This window comes from Zingiber officinale, chromosome 11A, assembly GCF_018446385.1.
Source record: "Zingiber officinale cultivar Zhangliang chromosome 11A, Zo_v1.1, whole genome shotgun sequence".
In the NCBI taxonomy this organism is placed as follows: domain Eukaryota; kingdom Viridiplantae; phylum Streptophyta; class Magnoliopsida; order Zingiberales; family Zingiberaceae; genus Zingiber; species Zingiber officinale.
In genome coordinates, this window is record NC_056006.1 from 95,278,639 (window position 1) to 95,304,207 (window position 25,569).

At 37.8% G+C, this 25,569-nt stretch overlaps 4 protein-coding genes across 7 annotated transcripts; 3 read left to right on the top strand and 1 right to left on the bottom strand.

Moving 5' to 3' along the window:
* The first annotated feature begins 3 nt into the window (after positions 1-3).
* LOC122030932 (DExH-box ATP-dependent RNA helicase DExH3-like) lies at positions 4-11,831 on the top strand. Of its 3 annotated transcripts, none has more exons than XR_006125665.1 (19): positions 4-385; positions 637-791; positions 897-984; positions 1,077-1,313; positions 3,540-3,635; positions 4,776-4,964; positions 5,081-5,240; positions 5,342-5,472; positions 6,039-6,209; positions 6,287-6,559; positions 7,566-7,760; positions 8,296-8,499; positions 9,280-9,349; positions 9,433-9,581; positions 9,875-10,183; positions 10,274-10,333; positions 10,591-10,743; positions 10,834-10,940; positions 11,124-11,235. XR_006125665.1 is itself a non-coding variant. In XM_042589969.1 (19 exons), the coding sequence occupies exons 1-19, from the start codon at positions 152-154 to the stop codon at positions 11,607-11,609; spliced, it is 3,471 nt and encodes a 1,156-aa protein (XP_042445903.1). In that variant the 5' UTR covers positions 4-151; the 3' UTR covers positions 11,610-11,831. The 3 variants fall into 3 exon arrangements, 2 of the variants coding, with proteins under 2 accessions (XP_042445903.1, XP_042445904.1); XM_042589969.1 differs by having other exon boundaries at positions 10,830-10,940; positions 11,124-11,831; XM_042589970.1 differs by lacking the exons at positions 9,280-9,349; positions 9,433-9,581 and having other exon boundaries at positions 10,830-10,940; positions 11,124-11,831.
* Positions 11,832-12,258: 427 nt separating this feature from the next.
* On the top strand, positions 12,259-17,534 carry LOC122032742 (protein RRP6-like 2). 2 transcript variants are annotated; one of them, XR_006126211.1, is made up of 12 exons: positions 12,259-12,979; positions 13,416-13,568; positions 14,359-14,517; positions 14,600-14,683; positions 15,034-15,113; positions 15,219-15,269; positions 15,412-15,511; positions 15,665-15,747; positions 15,852-15,897; positions 16,358-16,445; positions 16,542-16,703; positions 17,239-17,534. XR_006126211.1 is itself a non-coding variant. In XM_042592057.1 (12 exons), exons 1-12 carry the CDS (start codon positions 12,428-12,430, stop codon positions 17,311-17,313), a joined length of 1,641 nt encoding a protein of 546 aa, XP_042447991.1. In that variant the 5' UTR covers positions 12,278-12,427; the 3' UTR covers positions 17,314-17,534. The 2 variants fall into 2 exon arrangements, 1 of the variants encoding a protein (XP_042447991.1); XM_042592057.1 differs by having other exon boundaries at positions 12,278-12,979; positions 16,534-16,703.
* Positions 17,535-17,771: 237 nt separating this feature from the next.
* Positions 17,772-20,592, top strand: LOC122032743 (probable NAD(P)H dehydrogenase (quinone) FQR1-like 2). The gene is made up of 3 exons (XM_042592058.1): positions 17,772-18,450; positions 18,550-19,263; positions 20,030-20,592. The coding sequence occupies exons 2-3, from the start codon at positions 18,740-18,742 to the stop codon at positions 20,256-20,258; spliced, it is 753 nt and encodes a 250-aa protein (XP_042447992.1). The 5' UTR covers positions 17,772-18,450; positions 18,550-18,739; the 3' UTR covers positions 20,259-20,592.
* A 664-nt stretch (positions 20,593-21,256) lies between these two features.
* Positions 21,257-24,253, bottom strand: LOC122030998 (YTH domain-containing protein ECT2-like). The gene is made up of 9 exons (XM_042590044.1): positions 24,096-24,253; positions 23,672-23,748; positions 23,429-23,582; positions 23,285-23,349; positions 22,595-23,083; positions 21,933-22,436; positions 21,643-21,855; positions 21,420-21,563; positions 21,257-21,343 (listed from the first exon to the last, which is right to left on the bottom strand). The coding sequence occupies exons 1-9, from the start codon at positions 24,121-24,123 to the stop codon at positions 21,272-21,274; spliced, it is 1,746 nt and encodes a 581-aa protein (XP_042445978.1). The 5' UTR covers positions 24,124-24,253; the 3' UTR covers positions 21,257-21,271.
* Positions 24,254-25,569: the final 1,316 nt, after the last annotated feature.

The following is a 25,569-nucleotide window of genomic DNA, read 5'->3' on the forward strand; positions in this document are numbered from 1 at the left end:
GTCCGAATCTACGTTTTGGGGTTATAGGGACTCTCTCGCCGGAACCGCTAAACCCTAACTCGGGGACTCCTCCTACCTTTTCCTTTGTGCCAATTTTCCGACATCGGGGTTCCGTCAGTGCTAAGGTTGGTCGCCATGACCCCATGAAATAATGTATCGCGGAATAGGGTATGGTGTCGGTTTGCTTCTGAGGCGTCGGCGGTGTGGAGCAACACTACTGAATCTCAAGTTCGGAGCTTTATCTTTCCTCTTACGGCACTCGATCTGTGCGAGTGCTGGGGATGTTACTTCTAAATGCTGTATTCGGTGGGAGAGGGGTTTCTGCAGCTATGCAGTGGAGCAGTTCTCTGACGACGAATATGAGTGCGAATTCGATAACCAACAGGTAAGAATTGCAGTGAATGAGGAAGCTTTGAATGATTTCGGTTAATTTACTTGCTTAAAGTATTGGTAAAGTTGATCAGTTTGCCTACTTGATGTCATTTTCTGATGGAATCTAGGGTGTATAACATACACAGGCAGTTAAATTTCGACTTGTTTAATTTAACTAGTACTGGAGACTTGACTAGAAAAAAAAAATTCTATTGAAATTTTTGATATAGTTACTAAGAAACTACAATTATCTATTATCTACAGCGTTCTTCTTCAATGGCTAACATTGATGAATGGAGATGGAAACTTGGTTTGCTTTTACGTAACCCAGAAGAGCAAGAGATTGTTTCCAGAGACAAAAGAGATCGGCGAGATTATGAACAAATATCCAATCTTGCAAAAATATTGGGTCTTTACAGGTTAGAAATGTTATTCATGACATTTTCCCTAGTATTCTTTGTATGTTGACAAAACAATGACACATCACTATGTTGTTGCTAATGCGTGCCTTTTCATTCACACAGTGAACTATATGGAAAGGTAGTGGTTGCCAGCAAGGTCCCTCTACCTAATTATAGACCTGATCTTGATGATAAGCGACCACAAAGAGAAGTAGGTGCTGTAGCATTGCTTAGAAACAGATTTTCTTGTGTCTGAACTATCTAACTCACTGTTCTCAGACAATATCTGTGCTTGTAATGCAGGTGGTCATTCCTCTTAGCTTGCAGAGGAGGGTTGAGGGCCTCCTGCAAGACCATGTTGATAAGATATTGTTAACATCTAACAAGGTCAGCGGTGAATTGGAAAACAACTCTTCCAGCAAAGTGGTGGAGGATGATGAACCATATGAAAGACAAGAATCTTTGGTTGACGGGTCGGTTATGGAAAAGATTCTACAGAGAAAGAGTAACCGAATGAGAAACATGCAGATAACTTGGCAGGTTGATCATTTCCTCTTAGCATGTCTGCCATATAAAATTGTTTCTTTATCGTAGAAGAAGATATTTTCTGCCACCATTGTATTTATCTTGTGTTTTTTCAGAATATTCTTGTCCAGTACAGAGGGTGTGATCATGATTTACAATGTTGAGCCGGTCGACCTTGGTGGAATTTATTGTATTGCTTGCACACACAAAACATTCTCAATACAGCAATAGGTGAACGTCATGTATGGGTTTCTGCAGTGTTGGCAAGATTGCGAGCATCCTACAACCTTGTCAATGATCACTTACATATTTTGACTTTTGCAAGGCTTCTTCGTGTTCTGACTTTGCACTCAAGAGGATCACACAAGTGTTATCAAGGTTTCACAATGTCGAGCAAGGGTTTGGCAAGATCTCATGAGCTTCTCCTCTTCCTTTGAATACTGAAATCTCTTGTTTGTCTTCTGAAATGGAGAAGATAATCTCTTTCTCCTCTCCTTCCCCTTTTGCCTCTCTTCCTTTTCTTCCTCAATGCTGTTAACACAGGATCTTGGCAAGCTCCAGTACAACATGAAACTGGCTCGGGGATTGAGACACTAACTTAAAATGAGATTTCAAACCATGGGTATAATAACTATTCTCAAGCATGATTAGATATTTACTTCTTTAGGAGTCTATAACACTAATTGTTTCACTTGAAATAGAAGTATAGTTATTCTTCTTTTGAGTTGTGTCAAGTTTTTAAAAATCGTATGCAAGCATAGTTAAACGTCCTATTCCGTTATGGTTGGATTCATTCCACCTGCCAATGTCACGTAGAATAGAAGACACTCACAAACACCTTCGTGCACATGACACATGTCCCCTCCTCCCCCTTCTCCTTCGCATAGTGGCACACAAATGAAGCCTCTTCTCCTTCCCCCCTTCTCCATGTGAGCACCTTTTAGACCTCTATTGTTGCACAATAATCATCAACATTGCATCTTTGTCTCGTGGAATCGTCATCTTGTGAGCACCTTCGGCATCACATCGTTATCTCATGGAGTGTTGGCTCATCCTCCCTTGGTGTCAGCTCTTCCTTTGCAGTTGCATCGATACCCAAGCTACCTTTTAGACTTCTTGAAATCAAGTTGAAACTGACATATAAGCACTGTCTCAACTCTTTTTCTTCTTCTACTCCTCTTCCTTGGACACCAACACTGACATTCTTCCTTGGTTCCTCCTTTCCTTCCCTTTTCTTCTCCTTTAGCACACATCTCGCACAAATACAACAATGACTACACCGTCATCACGGCTCTGGTCGGGATTTCAATCCTTGCATGCATGTAGCCGAGCAACTGCATAACATATATACAATATGATACATATTCAAGTGCACATGCAGTCCACTTTTTTTTTTTTTAATATATCATTACTTATTGAAGAAGGGGAGCCTTGGCACAATTGTAAAGTTGATGCCATGTGACCTTGAGGTCATGAGTTCGAGTTGCGGAAACATCTTGCATTTTGCAAGGTAAGATTGCGTACAATAGACCCTTACATGGGACTTGCATTGGCGGGAGTTTCGTGCACCGGGCAGTCTTTATTTTTAATATCATTAGTTATTGAAAATAATGTATAAATCCTGTGCTGAGATTGGATCTGCTGTATATACATCCAGTCAACCAACTTAAACAATCAATATAGACAAAATTTACAGCTATCGTTAGTAATTGAATTAAGCATTCTAACAAATCCATAAGCTCATAGAAATATTTCTTGTATACATCTAAGTGATACATAAAAGAAACAAACATCAGATAACACTGCAAGCCAACCAATTGTTAGAAAAGTTACACGTTGATTTAAGAACTATGTATGAATAGTTTCTTATTTAGCAAAGTTGTTTTAACCTAATTAATATTTACAAATGGTTTATTTTGTATGATCTTATGTAGCCATAAGTGGATATCATGCAGGCCCTCATTGAATATGCTGAAATTTTATCGGACATCTAAATTTTCATTGCTGATAAAAATGATTCCATTTTGTGGTAGTTTATCTGACTTTATTGTAGCTAAAACTGTATCCATTTCTTAAAACTAAAGTTTTCATATATTGTGGATAGAAAAACAAATGGTTTATATTAGACATGGAGTTTCATCTACACAAACTTAACATCCAATTCATTTAATTTATTGCATTATGTATAGAAATTAGTTTTACGCGCATCAGATAAATGATGTGATGACCAATTTTTGACAGGAATCACCGGAAGGTGTAAAGATGCTGAATTTTAGAAAATCCCTTCCATCATTCAAGGAGAAGGACAGATTACTGGCTGCTATCGCCCACAACCAGGTTTGAATTTTTGGTTAATGTGCATGATAGAAACTTTTCCCATCTAAATGTTCTGCAGTTTAACTTGTTTCATTTTCTCATGTTTGGGTTTGGTGAATAAAAGGAAAACTTTGTACTAAAAAACTGTGTGGATTCTGTGTGGGTTCTGTGAATAAAAGGAAACTTTGAAAAAGATGTTCGTTGCATTTAGTTGGTTTGCACCGGCTTCTTGCTTACAAGTAGCAATTGCACGCAAATACAAACATTGCCAAATCAATGACAGTTATCACTATGTTTTATGATAGCCCATAATTGTAATTGTTATTTGCTGGAACATTTCTCTTAATGACTATCATGTCATTCCATTTTAATTTTTTAAAGCAAAAAATAGAATTATTTCTTTATAGACCATTAAGATATTTCATATTTGACACATTTTTTAATCACTTTTTATAGCGTAAATTGATGTCACAAAAACATATAAAACAATTGATGCCAACAATCTAAAAAAACAGATAGAAGAATAATGGAGGTCAAATAGTGCACCGCCAAAAAGAAAAGTGGAGAAATCCAGCTTGAAATTTGAAATCAATTTCCCTCTTCTTCCTATGAATACTAGTTTATCTTGAAAGAGGGAGATTGGCTTTATTTATAATACAAGGTCTTAGAACAAAGTAGTTTTTCTACTAGTTAAACATTAAATTGTATTAAGTACCATGTATTAAATAAATTTAAATTTCAAAATAACTAAAAATAAAAATATTTTAATCATTTAGGCTCCAAAATTTGAACTTGATTATAAAATTCGAAATAAATTAGAAATATAAACATTTAACCATTTAGAGTCCAAATTTTGAATTTAAATTCAATTAAATATAGAAAGCTTAATAATCATGAAACTCCAACATTTGAATTTTAAACATAAAACTCAGATTTAACTAAAACTGGAAGATATTTTTGAGCATTGGATTTCAAAATTTCAAATAGAGAATTAAAATTTGTAACACAAACATATAATATGCTGCATCAGTATGTCTATCTGTCTTTTAATTTATCACTCAATGCACTTATGCTACCTCTCAATTATTAGCCATAAGTTTATTGACAAATGAATTTTTGAAGAATAAGGTGTGTACTCATCATTTGGTGCTTATCTATCAGGTGATGGTGATTTCTGGGGAAACTGGTTGTGGTAAAACAACTCAACTTCCTCAATATGTACTAGAGTCTGAGATAGAATCTGGCCGTGGAGCATTTTGTAATATCATCTGCACTCAGCCACGAAGGATATCTGCTATGGCTGTTGCAGAAAGAGTTTCAACTGAAAGAGGGGAGAATCTTGGTGAGACAGTAAGTCTTTCTCCATACTTCCCTGGTTTGCTTTGGCAAGAGATATTTAATGATTATTGTGCTTATTTTGAAAATTCCTTTCCAACCTTTGTTCTAGACATTAGTTTTTGTGATAGGTTGGTTACAAAGTTCGATTAGAGGGGATCAAAGGAAAAAATACACATCTACTTTTTTGTACCAGTGGTATTTTGCTAAGAAGATTGCTGGGGGACCGAAATTTGAATGGTGTAACTCATGTTTTTGTTGATGAAATTCATGAACGAGGCATGAATGAAGGTGTGCTTTCCACATTATACAAATGCAAAGGCTTTTGTCTTTTGTACAAGCTATTTCAGTTGTTTGTTGCAAGATTGCATGTACTTATTTGACATGTGCAGATTTTTTGTTGATCGTGTTAAAGGACCTTCTTCGACGTCGTCGTGATTTGAGGTTGATTTTGATGAGCGCAACTCTAAATGCTGAATTATTTTCAAGTTACTTTGGTGGGGCACCAACAATCCACATTCCTGTAAGCTGTGTTGTGTTAATCTTTGATTTTTGAATGTCCATCATTCTCTTTATCTCCTTGAAGAATTGCAAAATACTCATACTGCTGAAACTTTCTTTGTCTCCCTTACTCTGAATTGTGATTCATTCTGAGGCGATGATTTAAGAGAACTGTTGTGAAGTGAAGATGGAAAATATTGCATACTCAAACTTTCAGCACCATAAAAATTAAGTAGATTCTTTATGGCATTTTATATAGAATTGTTTTCATTAGTATTCCATAAGTGTACTAAATATTAGCAAGAAACTGAGTTTAATTGTTTTATTTTTGTTGAAAAACTTTACGAAGTGTATCAGAAAATGTGCACATGGTAGTTTCTGCAAATCGAAAATTGTCCAGCATTTAGTATTTATAAACCTATCCTTTTCTAAATGCAAATATTTTCTTTTTTTTAAGGATGTTGCCAATTATTTTCTACTTCATAAGTTCATCAGCTGTGGATAAATACTTATATCAAAACATACTCCTCATGACATTTTCAAGGAACATCATGTTTGCTTTGTCTTTCAAAACCAAATTCTGCTTAGGGCTTCACCTATCCTGTAAGGGCACACTTTCTTGAAGATATTCTTGAGAAGACTGGATACAAGCTGACTTCTTTCAACCAAATTGATGACTATGGCCAAGAAAAATTGTGGAAGATGCAGAGGCAGCTAATGCCGCGGAAAAGGAAAAATCAGATTACTTCTCTTGTTGAGGTACTACACTACTACTGTTTGCAAATCTTAAGCAAATACAGTTCTTACTCTTACATGTTGCTATATTCTGTTTGCAGGATGCTCTTAAAAATTCAAATTTTGAGGACTACAGTTCTAGAGCACGTGATTCTTTGGCCTCCTGGACACCAGATTGTATAGGTTTTAACCTTATTGAGGCTGTTCTATGTTATATATGCCGGAAGGAGCAGCCAGGTGCCGTGCTTGTGTTTATGACTGGCTGGGACGACATTAGTTGCTTGAGGGATCAGCTAAGGGCTCATCCTCTTTTAGGAGATCCAAACAGAGTGTTGGTAATTGCATGTCATGGTTCAATGGCCACTTCTGAGCAGGTGATTTTTGTGACATGATTTTGTCTGTCTCTTAATTTTATTTTTCTGTTTTGCTCCTTGTAAAATGTACATATTATTTTCATTATGTCTTATCTGAGTAATTATTCACTTCATTGTCAAGGTGTTAAGATGTAAATGCATTGTGTGTAGACTCAGTTCTTGCTGAACAAACTTTTTCATAGATCAATCACAATTGACATGGTATTGGAAAAGAGTTCTTGTGTTTGGATTGTGCTATGTTAGTAATAGATCTCCTATTAAGTTGAGTTAGTCAACATGTTGGGCTTGGCCCAGTTCATTCAGGCCCATCAACTTGGACTGGAGGAGAGTATTAAGATTATAAATGTATAGTCTTCTAAGTTGTCAATGGTCAGTCAGTTGAATTCAACACCAATAATTTTACCATATATGAGAATTTTTATTTCTTTAAAATGAACATTACTGCAACTTAATTTCTGTTTCTGCATTTTTCTGTGTGTGTTCATGCAACGTGTGTATATATTGTCTTGATAGTGATGCAACTATTGGTTCAGAATTGGGTTGGAAATGAGAAATTGAGGTAATTGTATGATAAGCCATCCAGCTTAAGTCAATTCTCTCATGTTTTTTTAACTTTTTATGAACTCTCTGCATATAGGCCTTCACTTATAAATCTGCCCAATATTCTGGCAAATGTGAAGCAAGCTAGAAAAGTAATTGTTAAAGAAAGAAGACTTGCAGGAATGTCTTGGTTGGATTGAATTATCTCAGGGAGTCTTAATGACACCCTTATTGAAGTTTACCAGGAAAGCCTTATGTGCTTCTATTGGTCTCCTAATGTAACATAGTTTTCCAATAGAAAACTAGGAGATGATATTTGACCCTTTGTCTAGAATTGACTGATCAATCAGTTACATGTTTGCAATTCTTTCCTCTTAATTGGTTTTATTAAATTAAGAGAAGATTCCCATCTCATTTTGATGCTTCATTTCTCTTCTAATATCTTATTCTTTATTGATATTTCTAGAAACTCATTTTTGAAAAGCCTCCACCAAATGTGCGAAAGGTAGTCCTGGCTACAAACATGGCAGAAGCAAGTATTACCATAAATGATATCGTCTTTGTTGTAGACTGTGGCAAAGCAAAGGAGACTACATATGATGCTTTGAACAATACACCTTGCTTGCTGCCATCCTGGATTTCTAAAGCTTCTGCCCATCAAGTGAGATACTTTCCTTCAGCATTTATCATTTTATGTCTCTTGGATATGTTTTATTTAATGTTTTTAAAGTTCAGATTATGTTTGTATTAATTTCCAATTTATTCTTGAATGAATTAAATTATTTATCGATCAGCAAATTTGAATTTTGAATGATAGCATATAATGTTCCACTTGGACCTGGATTTCCATGTTTATGCCCATCAAACGAGATATCCCACTTCAAGTTTTGTCATTTTACATCTCTCATCTCTTTTTATTTATTTTTTTCAGTGGGTTAGATTCGTCACTAGTTGTCCCCGCCTAGTGTGATAAGGCTTGATTGTTATTGGTTAGATTTGATGATTCGCATCCTAATCTTGAATTCATTAAAACTGCTTATCAGGAACATTTGAATTTTAAAATGACAGCATAGAATATACCACTTGGACTTGGTTTTAAAACTCCCCACCTATATTAGCTGTCATTTAATTCATGAGACATTTAAATTGTCACTTGTATTGTGTTCTGCTCACTCTAATATGTTCTTTCCTTTCAGAGAAGAGGTCGGGCTGGACGCGTGCAACCAGGGGAGTGCTATCATCTCTATCCTAGATGTGTATATGATGCCTTTGCAGAATATCAACTTCCTGAGCTGCTGCGAACTCCATTGAATTCATTATGTTTGCAAATAAAAAGTTTGCAAGTTGGTAGCATAGGAGAGTTCTTGTCAGCTTCTTTGCAGCCCCCAGAATCTCTCTCTGTAAGTATTGCAATTTGCAACTTAGTTACTGGAACTAAACAGGTGAAACCTGCATTTTAGCCGGAAGCCTTTCTTTTCCTTTCATTATTCTTCTGAAGTTATTTGCAAATACTAGTTCAAAAAATTAAAACTCTCACTTGCAAAATCTACTACATTTTGATTAGTTTTTAAATGCTGAGATTCAGAAAAATTAGTGTGCAATCATATTAATTATATTATTTTTGAAGATCACTGAACTATACTTAAGACCTGTCCTCCACAAATTTCAAACTTAGAAGCCTGCTATGTTTGATCGCCCAACTGAATTGTCAGCTTCATTTTGCGTTTATCTAGATCATATACATGGCCCCCAAATCCTGTGCACATTGAGTGTTCATTTAGAGTAATAGAGTCCTGCATGGACCAAAAGTACAGAGACTACATGGCACTCTGTGATGATTTCCCCTGTTTTGCCTTTTTAAAATATAATCTTATTGAAGATGTGTATTTTTTGTGCTCTGACAAATCATGAATGGTTTTACTTGCTTCTGCAAAGTTTCATGGTTCTGAGTTCAGGCATGGCTTTTACCAAGATAATCTGTACTCTGTACCATGATGAAAGTGGAGCAATGTTATCCTTTTTTTTCTTTTTGTTTTGTCTATTTTCAGAAGGTTTGAACAATGTTTGTACTACTTAGTGTCATGTCTTGATCTGGTGGTTAATGCTCTTGCTTTCCAATATAAGACTATGGTTCCTTCTAGGTCAGTACAGAAGTGAGTTAAAATTCTGGATTAATACAGGTCCAAAATGCTGTTGAATTCCTGAAGAAGATTGGAGCTCTAGATGAGCAAGAGAATCTTACAAATCTTGGTATGAAGTAAAATGGCATTATCTTGAGATTCTTTGGATTCCAAATCTCTTGAAATTCAGTTTTTCATTTTTGTATCATGTAGGTCGATATCTATCAATGCTTCCAGTTGATCCGAATCTAGGAAAGATGCTTATTATGGGTGCCATTTTTCGGTGTGTTGACCCAGTTCTTACAGTAGTATCTGGTCTGAGTGTTAGAGACCCTTTCTTATTACCACAGGACAAGAAGGATGTGAGTTCACTTCTCTAGTGGGATGACCAAAGATTATGATTATTTGGTTTCATGTTTTATATTTCAGCTATTTTTGGAATTCAACTAATCCTTGAAGCAATGATTTTGTCAAATCTTATCGATTCTGCATTATTCTATAAGCACATTGATTGGTTTTACTTTTGCTAATTTTATAAAAATTGTTATTACCCCTGTGCATAGGGGAAAGATATTTAGTCCTCCATGACCTTTTCTTAGTACACATGAAAAATGGATTATTCATGAGTAATGGTCATTTAGCTTCTTTTCTTCAGTTGGCTGGAACTGCAAAATCACGATTCTCAGGAAAGGATTACAGTGATCATATGGCTCTTGTTCGTGCATACGAGGGATGGAAAGATGCAGAGAGAGAAGGATCAACATATGAATACTGCTGGAGGAACTTTCTTTCAACACAGACTCTTCAAGCAATTCATTCTCTGAGGAAGCAATTTAGCTTTATTCTAAAAGATGCTGGTCTAGTAGATACAGACTCCAGCATCAGTAACAGCTTGAGCCATAACCAGTCACTGGTTCGAGCTATTATATGCTCCGGGCTGTTCCCAGGGATAGCTTCAGTAGTGGTAAATAAATGATCACTTCTTTGGTAGATGTTTATGCAATTTTCTCCTATTTAAACTTCAGATCTTTGTCTTCTTGTCATGCTCATGCAGCACAGAGAGAAGTCTATGTCTTTCAAAACCATGGATGATGGCCAGGTGTTACTTTATGCTGTAAGTACAAAGATTTAATTAATCATTTTTAAGCACATGATAAATCTAATTCTTCCAGCTTCATAAGTTTTGCTTTGACGTATTTAAGTACTCATGTGCATTCAGATATAAACTAAAATGCAACATACTAATGCTTGTTATTGTTGACTATAAATAAGCAAGTTTTTTATTATGAACCTTTTTGTTCTATTGACCTTAGACATTATTTTCTTTTGAATGTCATGTGCTTGCTTATGGAATCTAAAACCGTTACACAGAACTCTGTGAATGCAAAGTATCAGACAATCCCATATCCCTGGTTGGTCTTTGGCGAGAAGGTGAAAGTCAACACTGTTTTTATTCGTGATTCAACAGGCGTGTCCGACTCAATATTGATCTTATTTGGTGGATCTCTTGTGAGAGGAGAAATGGTATTTCTCTTCCTGGATCGAAATTCTTTTGAGTGACTGTTTATTATAATTGTTTTTTAGCTGATTGGAATTTTATGACTAACTAGTCAGGGCACTTAAAGATGTTGGATGGCTACATCGATTTTTTTATGGATCCAAATTTAATCAATTGCTACTGGAACCTCAAGACGGAACTCGATAAGCTTGTTCTGAGAAAGGTATAATAACCCAAATTTAGCCGCTTGTCTAGTTGCTTATAATAGTTTATTATATTATAACTTGATAGACGAGATGTTTTCTTTTATGCAATCACTATTCACATTATTGCATTTTGTCATTCGTCATAAAATTTACTGGTATATCTCCGGTGCGTCCCTAAAATCTTCAATTCGATGCATCAGCTTGAAGATCCAAAAATTGACATCCACAAAGAAGGCAAGTTCCTAATGCTTGCCGTTCAGGAGCTTGTTTCGGGAGACCTGTGCGAAGGAAGATTTGTGTTCGGAAGAGAAACAAGAAGGGTCAGGTCTAGCAGCAATGAGAGTAACAAACATGATCTCTTGACGAACGTCACAAACCCAAAGGGGTTGCTACAGACATTACTGATGAGGGCCGGTCACACTCCGCCGAGGTACAAGATGAAGCATTTGAAGACGAACGAGTTCCGCGCGATAGTGGAATTCAAGGGGATGCAATTTATCGGAAAGCCAAAGAAATGCAAGCAGTTTGCCGAGAGGGATGCTGCTATAGAAGGTCTGACATGGCTGACACACACTGAGAAGAGACACCAGCACGTAGGTGATGAAGACTCCGAGATCGATCTCACAGACAATATGCTGAAGCTTTTAAGCAAACCCAGGCGAAAGAAGTCTAAGCATCAACGCTAAGGCTGTGATGGTTTGCATTACACTTGATAACAAACAAATGCAATGTACAAGTGCCCCATCATTATTAGAATTGGAAGGGCAATGTATTTATTTATTTTTCTTGTCCATTATAGTGTCTTATTATTTATCGGATAAATCTTGTATTTCAAGAATGAGATAGTAAATGGATAAATCTTGTATTTATCACCTGTTTCATATTGCAAATCTTCATATTAATTTCAAGATGAGTTGCATTATCTCATCCATATTCTTGATCACTTCGCCAAAGAATTCAGTAAGCATGAGGTGTGAATTTCATATTCACTATATGATAATCATGATGTCATTAATATAAATTAATTAAATATTAAAGAAAATACTTTTATACGGTCTGTATTTAATGAAAAATATTATATTTTTAAATTAGTTTACTTATAGGAATGTATTTAATAAAGTTAGAGATCTAGTGGCTGGTATGGTTGCAAATTTTAAAACTAGGAGGACATTTCAAGGAAAATATTATATTATATTGAAAATGGCTGGTGTGGTTGCAAATTTGACAGGTTTCCAAATTTATTTATTAGGCCTAAAATTATGTTATATTGAAATGGGTTTAAAAAATATTATAAAAAAGTAATTATTTTGATTACTAGGGGGGAGTCTAGAAAAAGCGTGCCAACGTCGGCGACTTCCCACTCTGCTTTAAGAACCCCAACGGCGTTCAGGCGCTCCGACGAAAGCGAAACCTCCTCCTCCCTCCTCTATTTCTTTTCATCGACTGTCGACGAATTCATACCCTTGCCCATCATGCGGTTCTTTCTCCCCTTGATCTCCAGTTCATGGGCGAAGAACCGACCTCCAGCTCCCCACTGAAGGAAGAGGCGGACAGTCGACGAGCGGTGGTCTCCGGACCCCTCGCTTACTCCGGTGAGTCCTTGCATTTCTTTAACAACTTTGGTGACTTCAAGTCCTCTCTGAAGGGAATCGGGGAATCTGAGTCCTTCTCGAGGGGTATCGCTGCATTGGATACTATTTTGGGGATCAAGAAGCCTCCAAGGTTCCCTGAGGATCTTGACGATGCCTCTGCCTCGCTAGCTGTCCTCGAGGACGAGTTTCTTTGTCGTCTTGCGATCTCTATGGACGAGTTCAAGAGGTCGAGGGAGGAAAAGGAAGCAGAGGGTGCGAAAGATGAGACCGTCTCTGCATCAGGCTCTTCTGTCAATGTGACCACGAAGGATAAGAGGATGATAGCGGTTCCTCCGAGGGTACCATTTCACATTCCCACCATTCCGCGTCCACAGGACGTATATAAAATACGAGTGAATAACAATAACCTGCCGTTTGATCATGTGTGGTTGGACACGGGCGATGGAAATATGATTCATCCACTGGTTAGTCATTTGGGATTTTGTATTTTTTTTTCCCCATATTTCGCTTCTCCATCTTAGATAATTAACATGTACTCATGAATATCAGTTTTATTTTAGCAACTACTTATTCATTGTTTGGAAGTAAAACTTTCTAGTCTTACATCAGGGATTTCTTTTTTTTTGAAAAATATTAGAGTGCTTTATAAACCTTAAAAAAAATCCAAGTCCTTTCAAATGTCTTAGTTTCTTACTTTGGATAATTCATGTGAGGTTCAGATAGTTAAGATAAATGTATTAGTAGTTTTACTCAAGTGACTGAAACTTTGATTCTTATTTAACTAACATTTTTTGTTATGTTCTATTCCTGCTACTAGTAAATATTTGCACGAATATATTTTAGTGGTTAATTACCAGTTATATTTTGCTTCATAGTTTCACTTTATTCCCCTATATGCAGCTGAAGTTATCTGTTGCAGACTTTGTTGATAGAAAATCTGAAAGTGAACCGGTAGAACCGCTTCATCTCGAGTCTACCCCATTTAAGCTGGTGGAAACTTGGAATGACTTCGAAATGGTAGTTGCTAAGCTTCGGCATGTAGATGAATTGGCGGTCAGTACCAGCCAGAAGTTTTTAGTGTGGTACTTTCCTATTGTGAAAAAGAAATTTTCTTTTTTGGTGGCCAGTATGCTGTAGTTCTCATCCATATGTGTGTTAAAAGTGCCAATATTCTTTATCATTTAGGATGATGATTAAATTAGTAGACAACTGTCACAAATAATCTGTCCCTTCTCAGCTAAAAGTTCAATCATGCTAATTAATTATGGATTGTCCCTTCTCAATCCCTAGCATATTAGCATTGTGTACTTAGCTTCAAAGGCCATACATGAAAACATGTTATTGGTTCTATTTCTACCAAGAGAATAACTTAACTTGGAGTTATATTATCTTCTTCTGAGAAAAGCTAGCTCAAACTATCTCTAGCTTGTTTGTGTTTAGGTAATTGAAGCAAGATTATATGTCTTAGCTTTGAAGGGACATATATGAAAACTTATCCTTGCTTCCGTGCCCTAGTTTTCTTTCCTTTTTAGAAAATAATTTTAGTATTCTTGGAGGAATGTTTAGACTGATAGTGAAAGATTTCTTTCTTGGTTTGTCTTTCATCTCAGCTTGAATAGTTTACTTTTACTTCCTTTTTTCTGAATGTATAAAAATGTAGCAGTTGTTTCTGTTTCTCTTTTGAAGGCAAGTTTACTGAAGAAACCATGCACTAGATGATATGGGATTATCTGATGTTTTTAGCATTATATGTTCAAACATATGCTTCAGAAACAATTTTACTTTTAAAAATTGAAATTCAGTACTATGTTTTGCTTTTACTGGTCAAACTTTTGAATTCCAGGTGGATTTAGAACACAATCATTACAGATCATTTCAGGGGCTAACCTGTCTGATGCAAATATCTACAAGAGATGAAGACTTTGTAATTGACACCCTCAAGTTACGAATATATATTGGAATGTACTTGAGGGAAATTTTCAAGGACCCTTCCAAGAGAAAGGTAGTTTATATTTTGCAGCAAAAATTGATTAAACTTAGCATCTTGGTCAGCCTATCTGTTGTCTTTACCTTTCTTCCTTTAGGTAATGCATGGGGCTGATCGTGACATCATATGGTTGCAACGGGATTTTGGCATATATATATGCAACCTTTTTGATACTGGACAGGTAGTCATTTTACCACTTCTTTCACTTAGCCTAGATTTGAAGTCTATGTTTTTATGATTTTCCAACCCACTATTTCTTACATATTGGATTTGAAGTCTTTCATTAGAACTATGCACAACCTTTGCTTGGATAGTTAGCTTCCTAGTTAAGATCATAACCTTCCTAGTTAGCTTTATGGTCATTTGTCATTCAGGTGTTATCGTAGTGCTTTTAGGACAGTAAATCTCCTACTAGATGATTAATACTTGTATGATACTATGGTACTAGAGTTGTACTAGGTTAGATGTGCTTATGATTACGTATATGAAGTCCTTGCTCTCGAAGCTGTTCCTCTCTTTCACTTTATACAGGCATCAAGGGTATTGCAAATGGAAAGAAATAGTTTGGAGTATCTTTTGCGTCACTTCTGTGGAGTTGAGGCAAACAAGGAGTAGTTTTTTTAGCCTTCTATTTAAAAATTTTATATCATAATTCTATAGTATTGATAGTTAACCATTCACATCAAACAAATAAAATGAGAGTTGTTACTATGCAGCTACCAGACTGCTGATTGGAGATTACGCCCTATTCCACATGAAATGCTCAAGTATAGTATGAAGTCTATCTTTCCATACCATTTTTTGAAATTTATCTTTCCAGACAATCTTTTACTTAAGTATACTTGAGCTTACCAGGATATGACATTCAGATCATCATTTCAAAATTCTAACCATAGTTGTTTCATGTAGGTATGCTAGAGAAGATACACATTACCTTCTATATATATATGACCATATGAAAAGAATATTGTTAGCTGAATCCTCAGATGGAAATGATCTTATATTGGAGGTATATTTTTTATTCAGTCATTTGTACCTGGAGAACTAATGCTTAGTTTATTAAGGATTTATCCATGCACACTTTTCTGTCATATATCATATGTCACTTGTTTCAAATTGTTCTTTGTTTAACATACTTCATTTGACTGTGACTACTTAACAGGTCTACAAGCGTAGTAGTACAATCTGCTTGCAACTTTACAAGAAAGAAATTTTTACTAATACATCATTTCTTAACATTTATGGGTTGGCAGTAGAATTCCTACCCTCTCTTAATTTGCAATTGCTTTCTTTTTGTAGTGTTAATGCAAAATAAATCAAATTTACCTTCTTTGCAACCTTATCAACAGGTTGCGAGATGCTGATTTAAATGCTACGCAGCTTGCTGTTGTTTCTGTAAGTATATTACTAGCTTGTGTATAAGATTGATCTGAAGATTCCAATTGAAATAGTTTCTGTAGGATAGAGAATCATGAGTATCCATGGTCTGCTTTAGGTACTAATAAAATGTTAGAAATTTTGTGTTTGTCGAGTCATGGCCTCAATTCCTCTAGAAACAGAACTACTTGTTATTTGTTTTGTTATTCAAGGTCATAATTAAAAAGAAGGATATGTTCAATAGCTTATATAGAGAGGTAGGTTGTTTTGGTGCTAAAAATTGTACATGCATTTGATATAAGAGACACATAGACATGTAGACACAGTGAACCAGCTAAATGACTTGTGTTTGGGGTATGAGACTGGCATAATTAGAAGTTTGTGATATGCTTTCTTAGATGTGTATTATTGCTTGTACATGCATGACTGATCTTATTCCACAAGTTGATATCAATTCACAACCATGCTTCTTCAACAGGCTCTTTATCAGTGGAGAGACTATATTGCACGTGAACAGGATGAGAGTACTGGCTACATATTACCCAATAAAACCCTAATTGAGATTGGTACATTATGATTTTTCTTGTTGTCTTTATTTTTGGTTCTTGCACTTGGCAACTTATGCAATGTGATTGATGCTGTTTGATTGAAAAGCAAAGCAGATGCCTCCTCTTCCTGGAGCATTGATTCCGCTGGTGATGTTTAAACACCCAGTAGTTGAACAGCATCTGAGTACAGTCATTGAAATTATAAAGAATTCAATCGGTAATGCTTTTTCTTTTGAGATGATCGCAAGACAACTAAAGCTGGAGCGAATCGAAGCAGTAAGTCATAAGCTTTCTGGAGATTACGAGATATTCAGTTTACAGAATTCATATTCATGATGATACTATATATATTTGAATATTATTTAGCAATTCTTCTGAGAAATATCTCACCTCTGATAAAGTGGGTCTTACCAGGTATTAAAAATTGAACAGTTTGAGCTTTTTAGATGCTGTTAGATTCATAAGACGCCTATATTCTAATAGTTATTTTTCTTGTCCTTGTAACAAGAACCATCCATCTAATTTGACAAAATGCTGTAGATTCTTTTCATCATTGTTGGTTCAGTGAGGCAAAAGTGGTGAAAGTAGTTATCCACAATTTCAGGATCATTATAATTACAGTCATAAGTGAGACCCTCATTGCCCTAACCTTCTGAATTGGATTTTACTAGCCCAGTCCGATAACCGATTCATAACAAGAAGGATTTTACTTGCTGCAGAAATATGTACCATAGTTTTGTAGTCATCCATAAATGAACATAAAAAGTATTGTACCTCACATTTTTTTTTTTCTTTTTCCCTCTTTCTCCAGCAAGTGGAGCAAATTAGACAGATGCGGCTTCGAGCTTCCTCTCCTTCAGGCAACATAAGGATGCCATACCATTGATGTTTTCCCCTTCTACTAAATGGCTTTTATGTTCTTCTTAAGCCATGGTACAATTGAGGCCTGATTAATTCTGCAAGCAATCATCAAGATTGATAACATTTTCTGATGCACTTTTGTGTTAGTGGCTTTTTCTGTATTGGTATAGACCTTTATTTTTCATTAGCTTGATTGTTGTACAGAGACACTAACTGTGAAATGAAACAGATTGGTTGGGGCAAAAACAGATTGTGTTAGTGACTTTCTGTATGGGTATTAAATGCAGTATCACTTGTAAATTTTTGTAGAAAAATGCTACGCCATCTGTTAATATGATAATATGTTAAATTAATTATAAAAAATAAAGTGTAGGCATTAAATATTCCTACCTAATTTAGCAATTAACTATCAGAAAAGTCCGAGTATTTAAATGGCTGCCTCCTCTCCCTAGCCTCTCCTCCTCCAGCTACCCCTCCGTCCTTCCTCCTCCCTGCGCTGCAGACAGCCACTCGTCGTCGCGCCCTCCGCCCCAAACCCCGGCTTTCCACCATCTCCTGCATCGCCGTCCGATCCCCGCCGGTATCCCCCTCAATCGCCGCCGGCCCCGCCACCCTCCTGGAGTCCGTCATCCTACGGTGTGTTTTTTTCAAAAACAGAAAATAAATTATATCGATAAAAATAATCTTGATGATTAAGGGACACCAACTGCTCGGTCTGTGTGTGTTGAACCCGGTCCAATGGAGATTGGTTCGGCCGGACGATAGTCACAATTGGATCGGATGGCCTAGATTTCATGTACGCTGTCGGTCGCGGACAGATGATTGGGTCGAACCCGAACCGGAATAGCGTGTGGAGCTCATCTGGAATTTTCCGCAGATTGAATCTCTCTTTGGACGTATTTGAAGCCAGCGAAGCAGTGCGCCTGCCTCGAGATCATCTCCTTCCTGTGCAGCCGCTCGCAGAGTCACAGATCTCGAAATCGATTGCCAGAACACCCGTCGTCGAATTTTTCATTCCCTTCCCTACCGGTGAGTATTTTCACCGATAGATCCGTTTTGTTCGCGTCTGCTTCGGTTACGAGCGAGGATCAAGTGGAATTTAGGCTCCGATCCAGGGAAATTTTCAGATCGGAGGAACTCCATTGGCTTCTCTATTTGATCGGTAATTGTTTACTTGCGAAAATTGTGTTCGCTCGTCTACTTGTCATTTACGATAGATTTGAGAGTCACCAGGTGTCTGTTGTCAAATTGGAGCTTTCAGGGATGGCTAATTCAAGGAAGTCCCAATAGGAAAGCGTGTTTTTTTGGAAGAGAACTGCCGGCCGAGGAAGAAGTTTCCATTCGCGGGCCGAATCTCCAGAGATCTGAAAAGCTTTGGGCTTCTTCGGATCTCTGGAAGCATTTCCCTGATCTACTACTGCAGTTTCCGCAACTAGCGGTAAAGACACGCAATGGGGAAAGGAGGAGGTTGCGTCCCGAGCAAGAAACGGCGTCAAGCGGCGACTTCGGAGAAAACCGCTGCCGCGAGGGATGCTCCGATCCCCATCGAAGACCGGAGCAGCGTCGAGACCACCCCCGCGCCGCTGCCGCCGGCCAAGCTCAAGGTTTTCATCGTGTTCTACTCCATGTACGGCCACGTCGAGGGCCTCGCGAAGAGGATGAAGACCGGGGTGGACGGCGTCGAAGGCGTCGAGGGGGTCTTATACCGCGTTCCCGAGACGCTTCCGGCGGAGATCCTGGAGCAAATGAAGGCTCCGCCGAATGACCTGAGTATCCCAGAGATTTCCGCTGCAGAGCTAGTGGAGGCGGATGGTATCTTGTTCGGGTTCCCGACGAGGTTCGGGAGCATGGCGGCGCAGATGAAGGCATTCTTTGATACCACGGGACAGCTATGGAGGGAGCAGAAGCTGGCCGGAAAGCCAGCCGGTTTCTTCGTGAGCACTGGAACGCAAGGAGGCGGACAAGAAACTACTGCGTAAGAGTTTTACTCTTAAATTTCTACTACGTTTCCTAATAATGCAGTGTTTAAAATTACCATCCGTCTCGTGATTAAGGAAAAAAAGGGAACACGAATATGATCTTTTCATACTATTATGTTTCCAGTTTCATGAGGAATATGATTTATTGCTTCATTTCTGTGATTAAATTCAAGATCAAGTTGAAATTAGTGATAGTTATGAAACGGATTAACAAGAGATATGCTCAAAAATGCCATGGAATTAAAAAGCTGAGATTAAATATGGATAGAACTTGAGTGAAGACTCCCTCCATTATGTGTTTTGAGATTGTTGTGGAACAAATATCATGCAGTGAAGATACCCTTCACCAGACTGAGAGAAGGGAGCTTTGACCAAGTTTTTTCTTCCCGAGACATGCTTTAAAATATTTGAGTGGCTTTCTTTGATTGCTTTTCATTATTGTGATAAATATACAACCGAAGTGAGTTTCAGAGGATTAGATTTTTGAGAAGAATGTAGTTTTGTCTGTTATGCTGCATCCTTTCAGTTTCTGATTGTCAAATTGTGCATGCATGAATCCTTTTATGGAAAGATTGAGAACTCAATCTAGTATAAAGTAGTGTGGACTTTCTTTATGCCTGATTGCATGGCTTTTCTTTAGGTGACACTAGATCAGTATCTAAGAAACTACAGATATCCTTAATCTGATTCTGAAATCTGTCAACACAATGCTAGGACACTAGAGTTCATTAGTTTGTTAGTAAATTTACTTTTACATTACAGTTGGACAGCCATAACGCAACTAGCACACCATGGAATGCTCTTCGTTCCCATTGGATACACATTTGGGGCTGGCATGTTCAAGATGGATGAGATCAGAGGTGGTTCTCCGTATGGTGCTGGTGTTTTCGCAGGCGATGGCACTAGAACACCAAGTGACGTTGAGTATGCTTTTGCTGAGCACCAGGGGAGATACATGGCTAATGTAGTCAAGACTCTGGGACATCATTGATTCTTTTGTGCTTGCCAAATCCATTTGCTTCTGCTGTGATTTCCCATGTATCTTCTGATCTCTTCCAATTTTTTCCCAAGAAAGAACCAAATTGCTGAATGCTTCTTTTTTTTTTAGTTATTCTCCTTGTGAACTTGTCAAAACTTGGGGGTTTTATCAACTTTTTTTTATTGGTTCACGTGTATTGGTCGGAACATCTTCCATAAATAGCAAAGTTAGGGTGATAAGAACTTGTACTGGCAGTATGTGGAGTTGATTAGTGCCCCTCTGGAATGTCCTAGACTCTGATTCAGCTGACTTCTTTCCATAAATAGCTGAATCACGTTTTGATTCACCATTGCATTGTTCTTTGGCCCAAGTTCGTGAATCCTTTGCCGTTGCAATGTATTTAAAAGTAATATAACTTATAAAAGCTAACTTAAAAAATATTAATAATATAGTTTTCAGGAGCTAAAACAAGGTATATGTGAAAACCAATATAATTTTGTAGAAGTTCAAAGATGCCCTTTGGTGTTCCATACATCAGTCATCACTGATTGATCCGTAGTTAGACACGAAAAAGAAAAAAAAATGAAGGAAAAAAGCCCACTATCTACGACAGCAAAGAACTTGAAGTTGTATTGCCTCTGCAAATCAGCACCAAAGCATCTACCTACGGGCATAAAGAAGAAAAAAGATCGCATCTAGCTCGGTTTACGGAGGACGTCAGATCAAAACTAATTGACTTCAAGGCAATGGAGCAGGCTGTTGGAGCCATGCCAACTTACTGGCTTCCATTGGTAAAAATCCCCTCACGCTTCCGAATCAACTGCAGTCTTATCAGGATTTAAGTTGCGATCATCAATCATAACCAATAACACCTGAGTGAGACTGCACTGATAAATCGAAGCTCATTACAGCAGCTAAGAGAGAATATTCATCAAATGCAAGCTTCAGTCTTCGGCGCATCACCAGCATCCACAGCCACAGGATGTTCCTTTAATACTGCTTCCTTTTTCCAGAACAGAATTTGTTTACAATCCCAGCACATTGTCAACTTCTCTTGCACCCTTCGAGGGTGGATGGCTAGTCTTCACATCCCAGACCTGAAACACAGGAGAGGTAATGGATAATTAGCTCACATACAGTTTCCACAAGTTAAATACATAGAAAACAACTTGCCTGCTTCTGAAAGTGTTGGTTTGCCCTTTTATCTAGCAAAGAATTCTGACAATCTTCATAAAACTCAAAATCATCAAGAATACATGTGTTGTTTGTGTGTTCCTTGAAGATCTTGAGCATCTGGAGACCCTGTTCTAGCTTCACCTGCACAACAAAATTCAAAATATCAAAATCATAGGTATTCATGCAGAGATATAGATTATAATCTCGCATTAATATTTACCTCCTGAGTGTCTCGACTGTTGGTAACTGGTTTGTTCTCATTGTTCTCAAGAGTGATATGCTTCATAATGCTATTTGGAACATCCTTAATAATATGCCATTTGAGAGGGAAGCACCCGATCCATTTATCATGTTGCCAATAGTCAACAGTCTTGTTAAAATTGACGGGGCCAACCATCTCTGCAACACCAACAAATTGCCCGCTCGCATTTACCTGAGTTAATAACAACTCAGTGAGTTATTTTCTAAGAAAAAACAAACATATTCCTTATGTGTGATTCTCATACTTACGGAAAAAAATAAAAAGACAGGACAATCGCCAGCTCCTTCCTGAGCTTGCTGATATCCCGCATTCAACTTCTTATTTCCATTGAGGGTGCTGGCCCACACGTTGTATTTGATACTTTTGTGAACATCATCCTCGCTGTATGATTTTATGATAAAGAATTTTGCACTGGAATATTTATCAGAAAAGTCTTGTCGATTGTACTGTTCTGTGTCCAGAGGCACTCTAGTTTGACTCTTCCCAAACTTAACCATAGTAGACTGACCAGGCTTTTGATTATTGTAGTGGCTGGCTCTTGGACCTCTGTTTAGCTCATTGAATCCCCGTTGGCTTGCATCACTGAAGACATTTCTTTGGTTCCTAGCATCATGCTTCTTGTCCATCAGTATACGCCCTTGTCCGTATCCAAATTTGTTCCTCGATCCATATATACGATTTGTTTGATACATTCTGCTAACAAGAGGTGCACTTGGAAATATTCCAGATGCTGATCTATGGGCATTCATTTCCTGGAAATTGCATGAATATAGTACCATGAGGAAAGCATTAATGAGATATTTGGTCTCTTTTGGTGAGCAAAATAATAGACCACAATGGTAAGCAAACAGTTTTACTGAAACAAATATATCTTAAAAAAGCATAAATAATGATTGCTAAATATACATACCATGCCGCGGGCAATAGGTTGTTGGTACTGATTTCTTGCAGACCAGTTATTAGTATTGTGCCCTGTACTAGTTGGGAGAGGTCTGGCTGTAGCTGGCCTGGGATGCCCATTGGCATACCATGCTACAGACGACCACATTCCATCAAACCTATAACAAAGGTCCTGATAACCCCCATTACATCGTGAAGCATTTGACAAATTTTGGTGGCTTGACCTCCCATTATTAGTATTTCCATTTGTAACTCCACTGGGGTTCTTAGGTGCATCCAAAGAGATTGAGGTCTGATCAGCAGAACAAGCAGTAGAAGCTTCTCCTTGGTCAGTTGAACTAGTTGGAGTGTGTGACTCAAAAATGGGAACTTGATATTGATGCCGTCGCTTGCCATAAAGTTGGCCATCATGCCCCGTTGTTAGAGCTGCTGACCCATTAGAAGGATAAGCATTGTAACGAGCATATCCATATCCTCGATGCAAGTCACCATATAATCCCTTCCACAAATGAAAGAAAAAACAAATAATAATGTGCTTTGCATTTAGTTACACGCACTGAATTCTCTTTAGCAATTAAAGAAACTCATCTTACTACGAGTAAACTAGACTAAGTACAGCTAACCCACCGACAATACATATAAATTTTTTTGCTTAGTGGAGATATTATGCATCTTATAATGACACTTATATGTTAGTCACCTGCCCAACATCTTGATATACATATCTGGGGTAATCTTTCCAGTCATTGATAGCATGATCATAGCCTGGAAAATGCATCACAGATAACAGTAAAATAAAAGCAACTAACTGAAGTGACAACTATTTCAAAGTAGAATTCACTACCTCCATAGAAATAAGCAGGATGTACATAACCAGCAGGCACATAGTAGTTACCAGAATCCACGAATTCAGAGAGAACAGGTGTCAATGAATGTTCTGAAGTAATCGGCATGTTCGAGGCATCAGTATTACTTGAACCATTTTGGACTGAAGAAACCTAACAATCAGATAAAATAGTTATCAACACAAACTCGAGCATCCAGAAACACTCCAAGAAAAAAAAAATCGATGAGTAAACGCTATCACCTGTTTGGTAGCCTCAACAGCACCTTTAAACTTCTGCTGAGGATCCAAAGACAGTTTCTGTAATAAATTTGAAGCTTCTGCCCAAAAGCGTCAAGGATAATATGAACCAGACAAACCGAAAATCCGTCAAAATCGATCACACAAAGCAAGAAGCTCTAAGTGGATACAATAAGTCATATTCCATAACCAATGGTTCCCTATTGGAAGTTCCACCGTGCAAGATAAGAACCCTAGTCCATAATGTACACACAAAAAAAGATCAACGGGCAGATCATCTAGCCGCAAAACGTCAACCGGGTACGCATCGAAAGTGAAAGAAGAAAGACGAAACGAAAAGAGATCAATCATTCATAGTATAACCACGAATCGCCCACACTGAAAGACAACGTTAGTGAAAAGAACCGATCGAATGAAGAAAGGATACGTTCCGCTGCGGGGGCGACGGGCGCCATGGACGATGATCTCCTTGTGAAAAGGGGGGTGCGATCGAGCGGCGACGCTTCGAGCGATCCAACACGAAGCGAGAAGAAACCGCCTCGAAAAAAAGAAGAAGAAGAAGAAGAACAGGGTTTTGGTTTAGGGCACGCTAAGGCGGGATTCCAAAAACTATAAATAATAATTGAATAAACATACTAAAGATAATTTTGAAATGAGGATAGTCTTTTTAAATTAATTAAATCGAGAATATCTTAAAATAAATAATATTATATGATTACATACTATTTATTTTTAAATATATAGACCGTCTACTATAAATTTGAAATATAATTTATACATATTTAAAATCAATTTCACTATATTCATTGCTTATAAAATTTACTCCTTTGAGACATATAGTTAATTAGCATATAGTTATATTAAATCATCCACACCAATTTCTCTATCCAAAATATATAATTTGGGATAAAAAAGTTATTTTATTAAATTTGGATATCCACTTTTCAATACATCATATATCAACTTTCCTATTTATTCTTTCTCCTCTATAATGTTTAGGGAATGAAATACATTCCCTAAATTTAGAGAAGTACGGTTCATAAATACATAATTTAGAGAATCAATAGGATAGCTGATGTAAAAAAATTTTACCTACTCTATCTAAAATTTAAGGTAAAATTTTTAAATAGGATATCTGATGTGGATATTTTAAATCATCATAAAATCTGAGGATCAAACCTTGATTAATAATCAGATGTCTACCCTCCACTTGATTTATTTTTAAACTTTACTAATAAGAGGATTGTTATGCTGCGGACTATTTCCTACGGATTATTACGGACTTGTCATGTCATTTTCTTTTTAATTTTTTAAATGCAATTTTTTCTTTTTCTTTTTCTCTTCGTTCTCGCCGAAACAATTGGTTCTCGCTGCTCACCGCGCCTCCTCGCGCGCCCGCCACCCGCCCAGCCACCGGCCATCTACCCACCGTCGGCGGCCTCCGACCGCCTGGACCCCACTCACACTATAGCCCAAGGGTGAACCCGTCGGGGATCACGGTCGGACTCCGGACAATATCGTGACTGGACGCTCACGACTGGACACGATCGTGCCAGATTCCGGCGAGATCGCAGCCAGATTCCGACGGGATCGTGGCCAAATCTGGCGCGATCGCGTCCAGTCGCGATAGCGTCCAGAATCCGACCACGATCCCGCCGGATTCCGGTCGCGATCGCGTCCGGAATCTGGCGCGATCGCGACCGGATTCCGGGCGCTATCGCGACTGGACGCGATCGCACCAGATTCCGGCCACGATCGCGCCGGAATTCGACCGCGATCTCACCCAAATCTGGCATGATCGCGTCCAGTCACGATAGCGTCTGGAGTCCGGCCGCGATCACGCCGGATTCCGGACGTGATCGCGACCGGAATCCGACGAGATCGCGGCCGGATTCTGACGC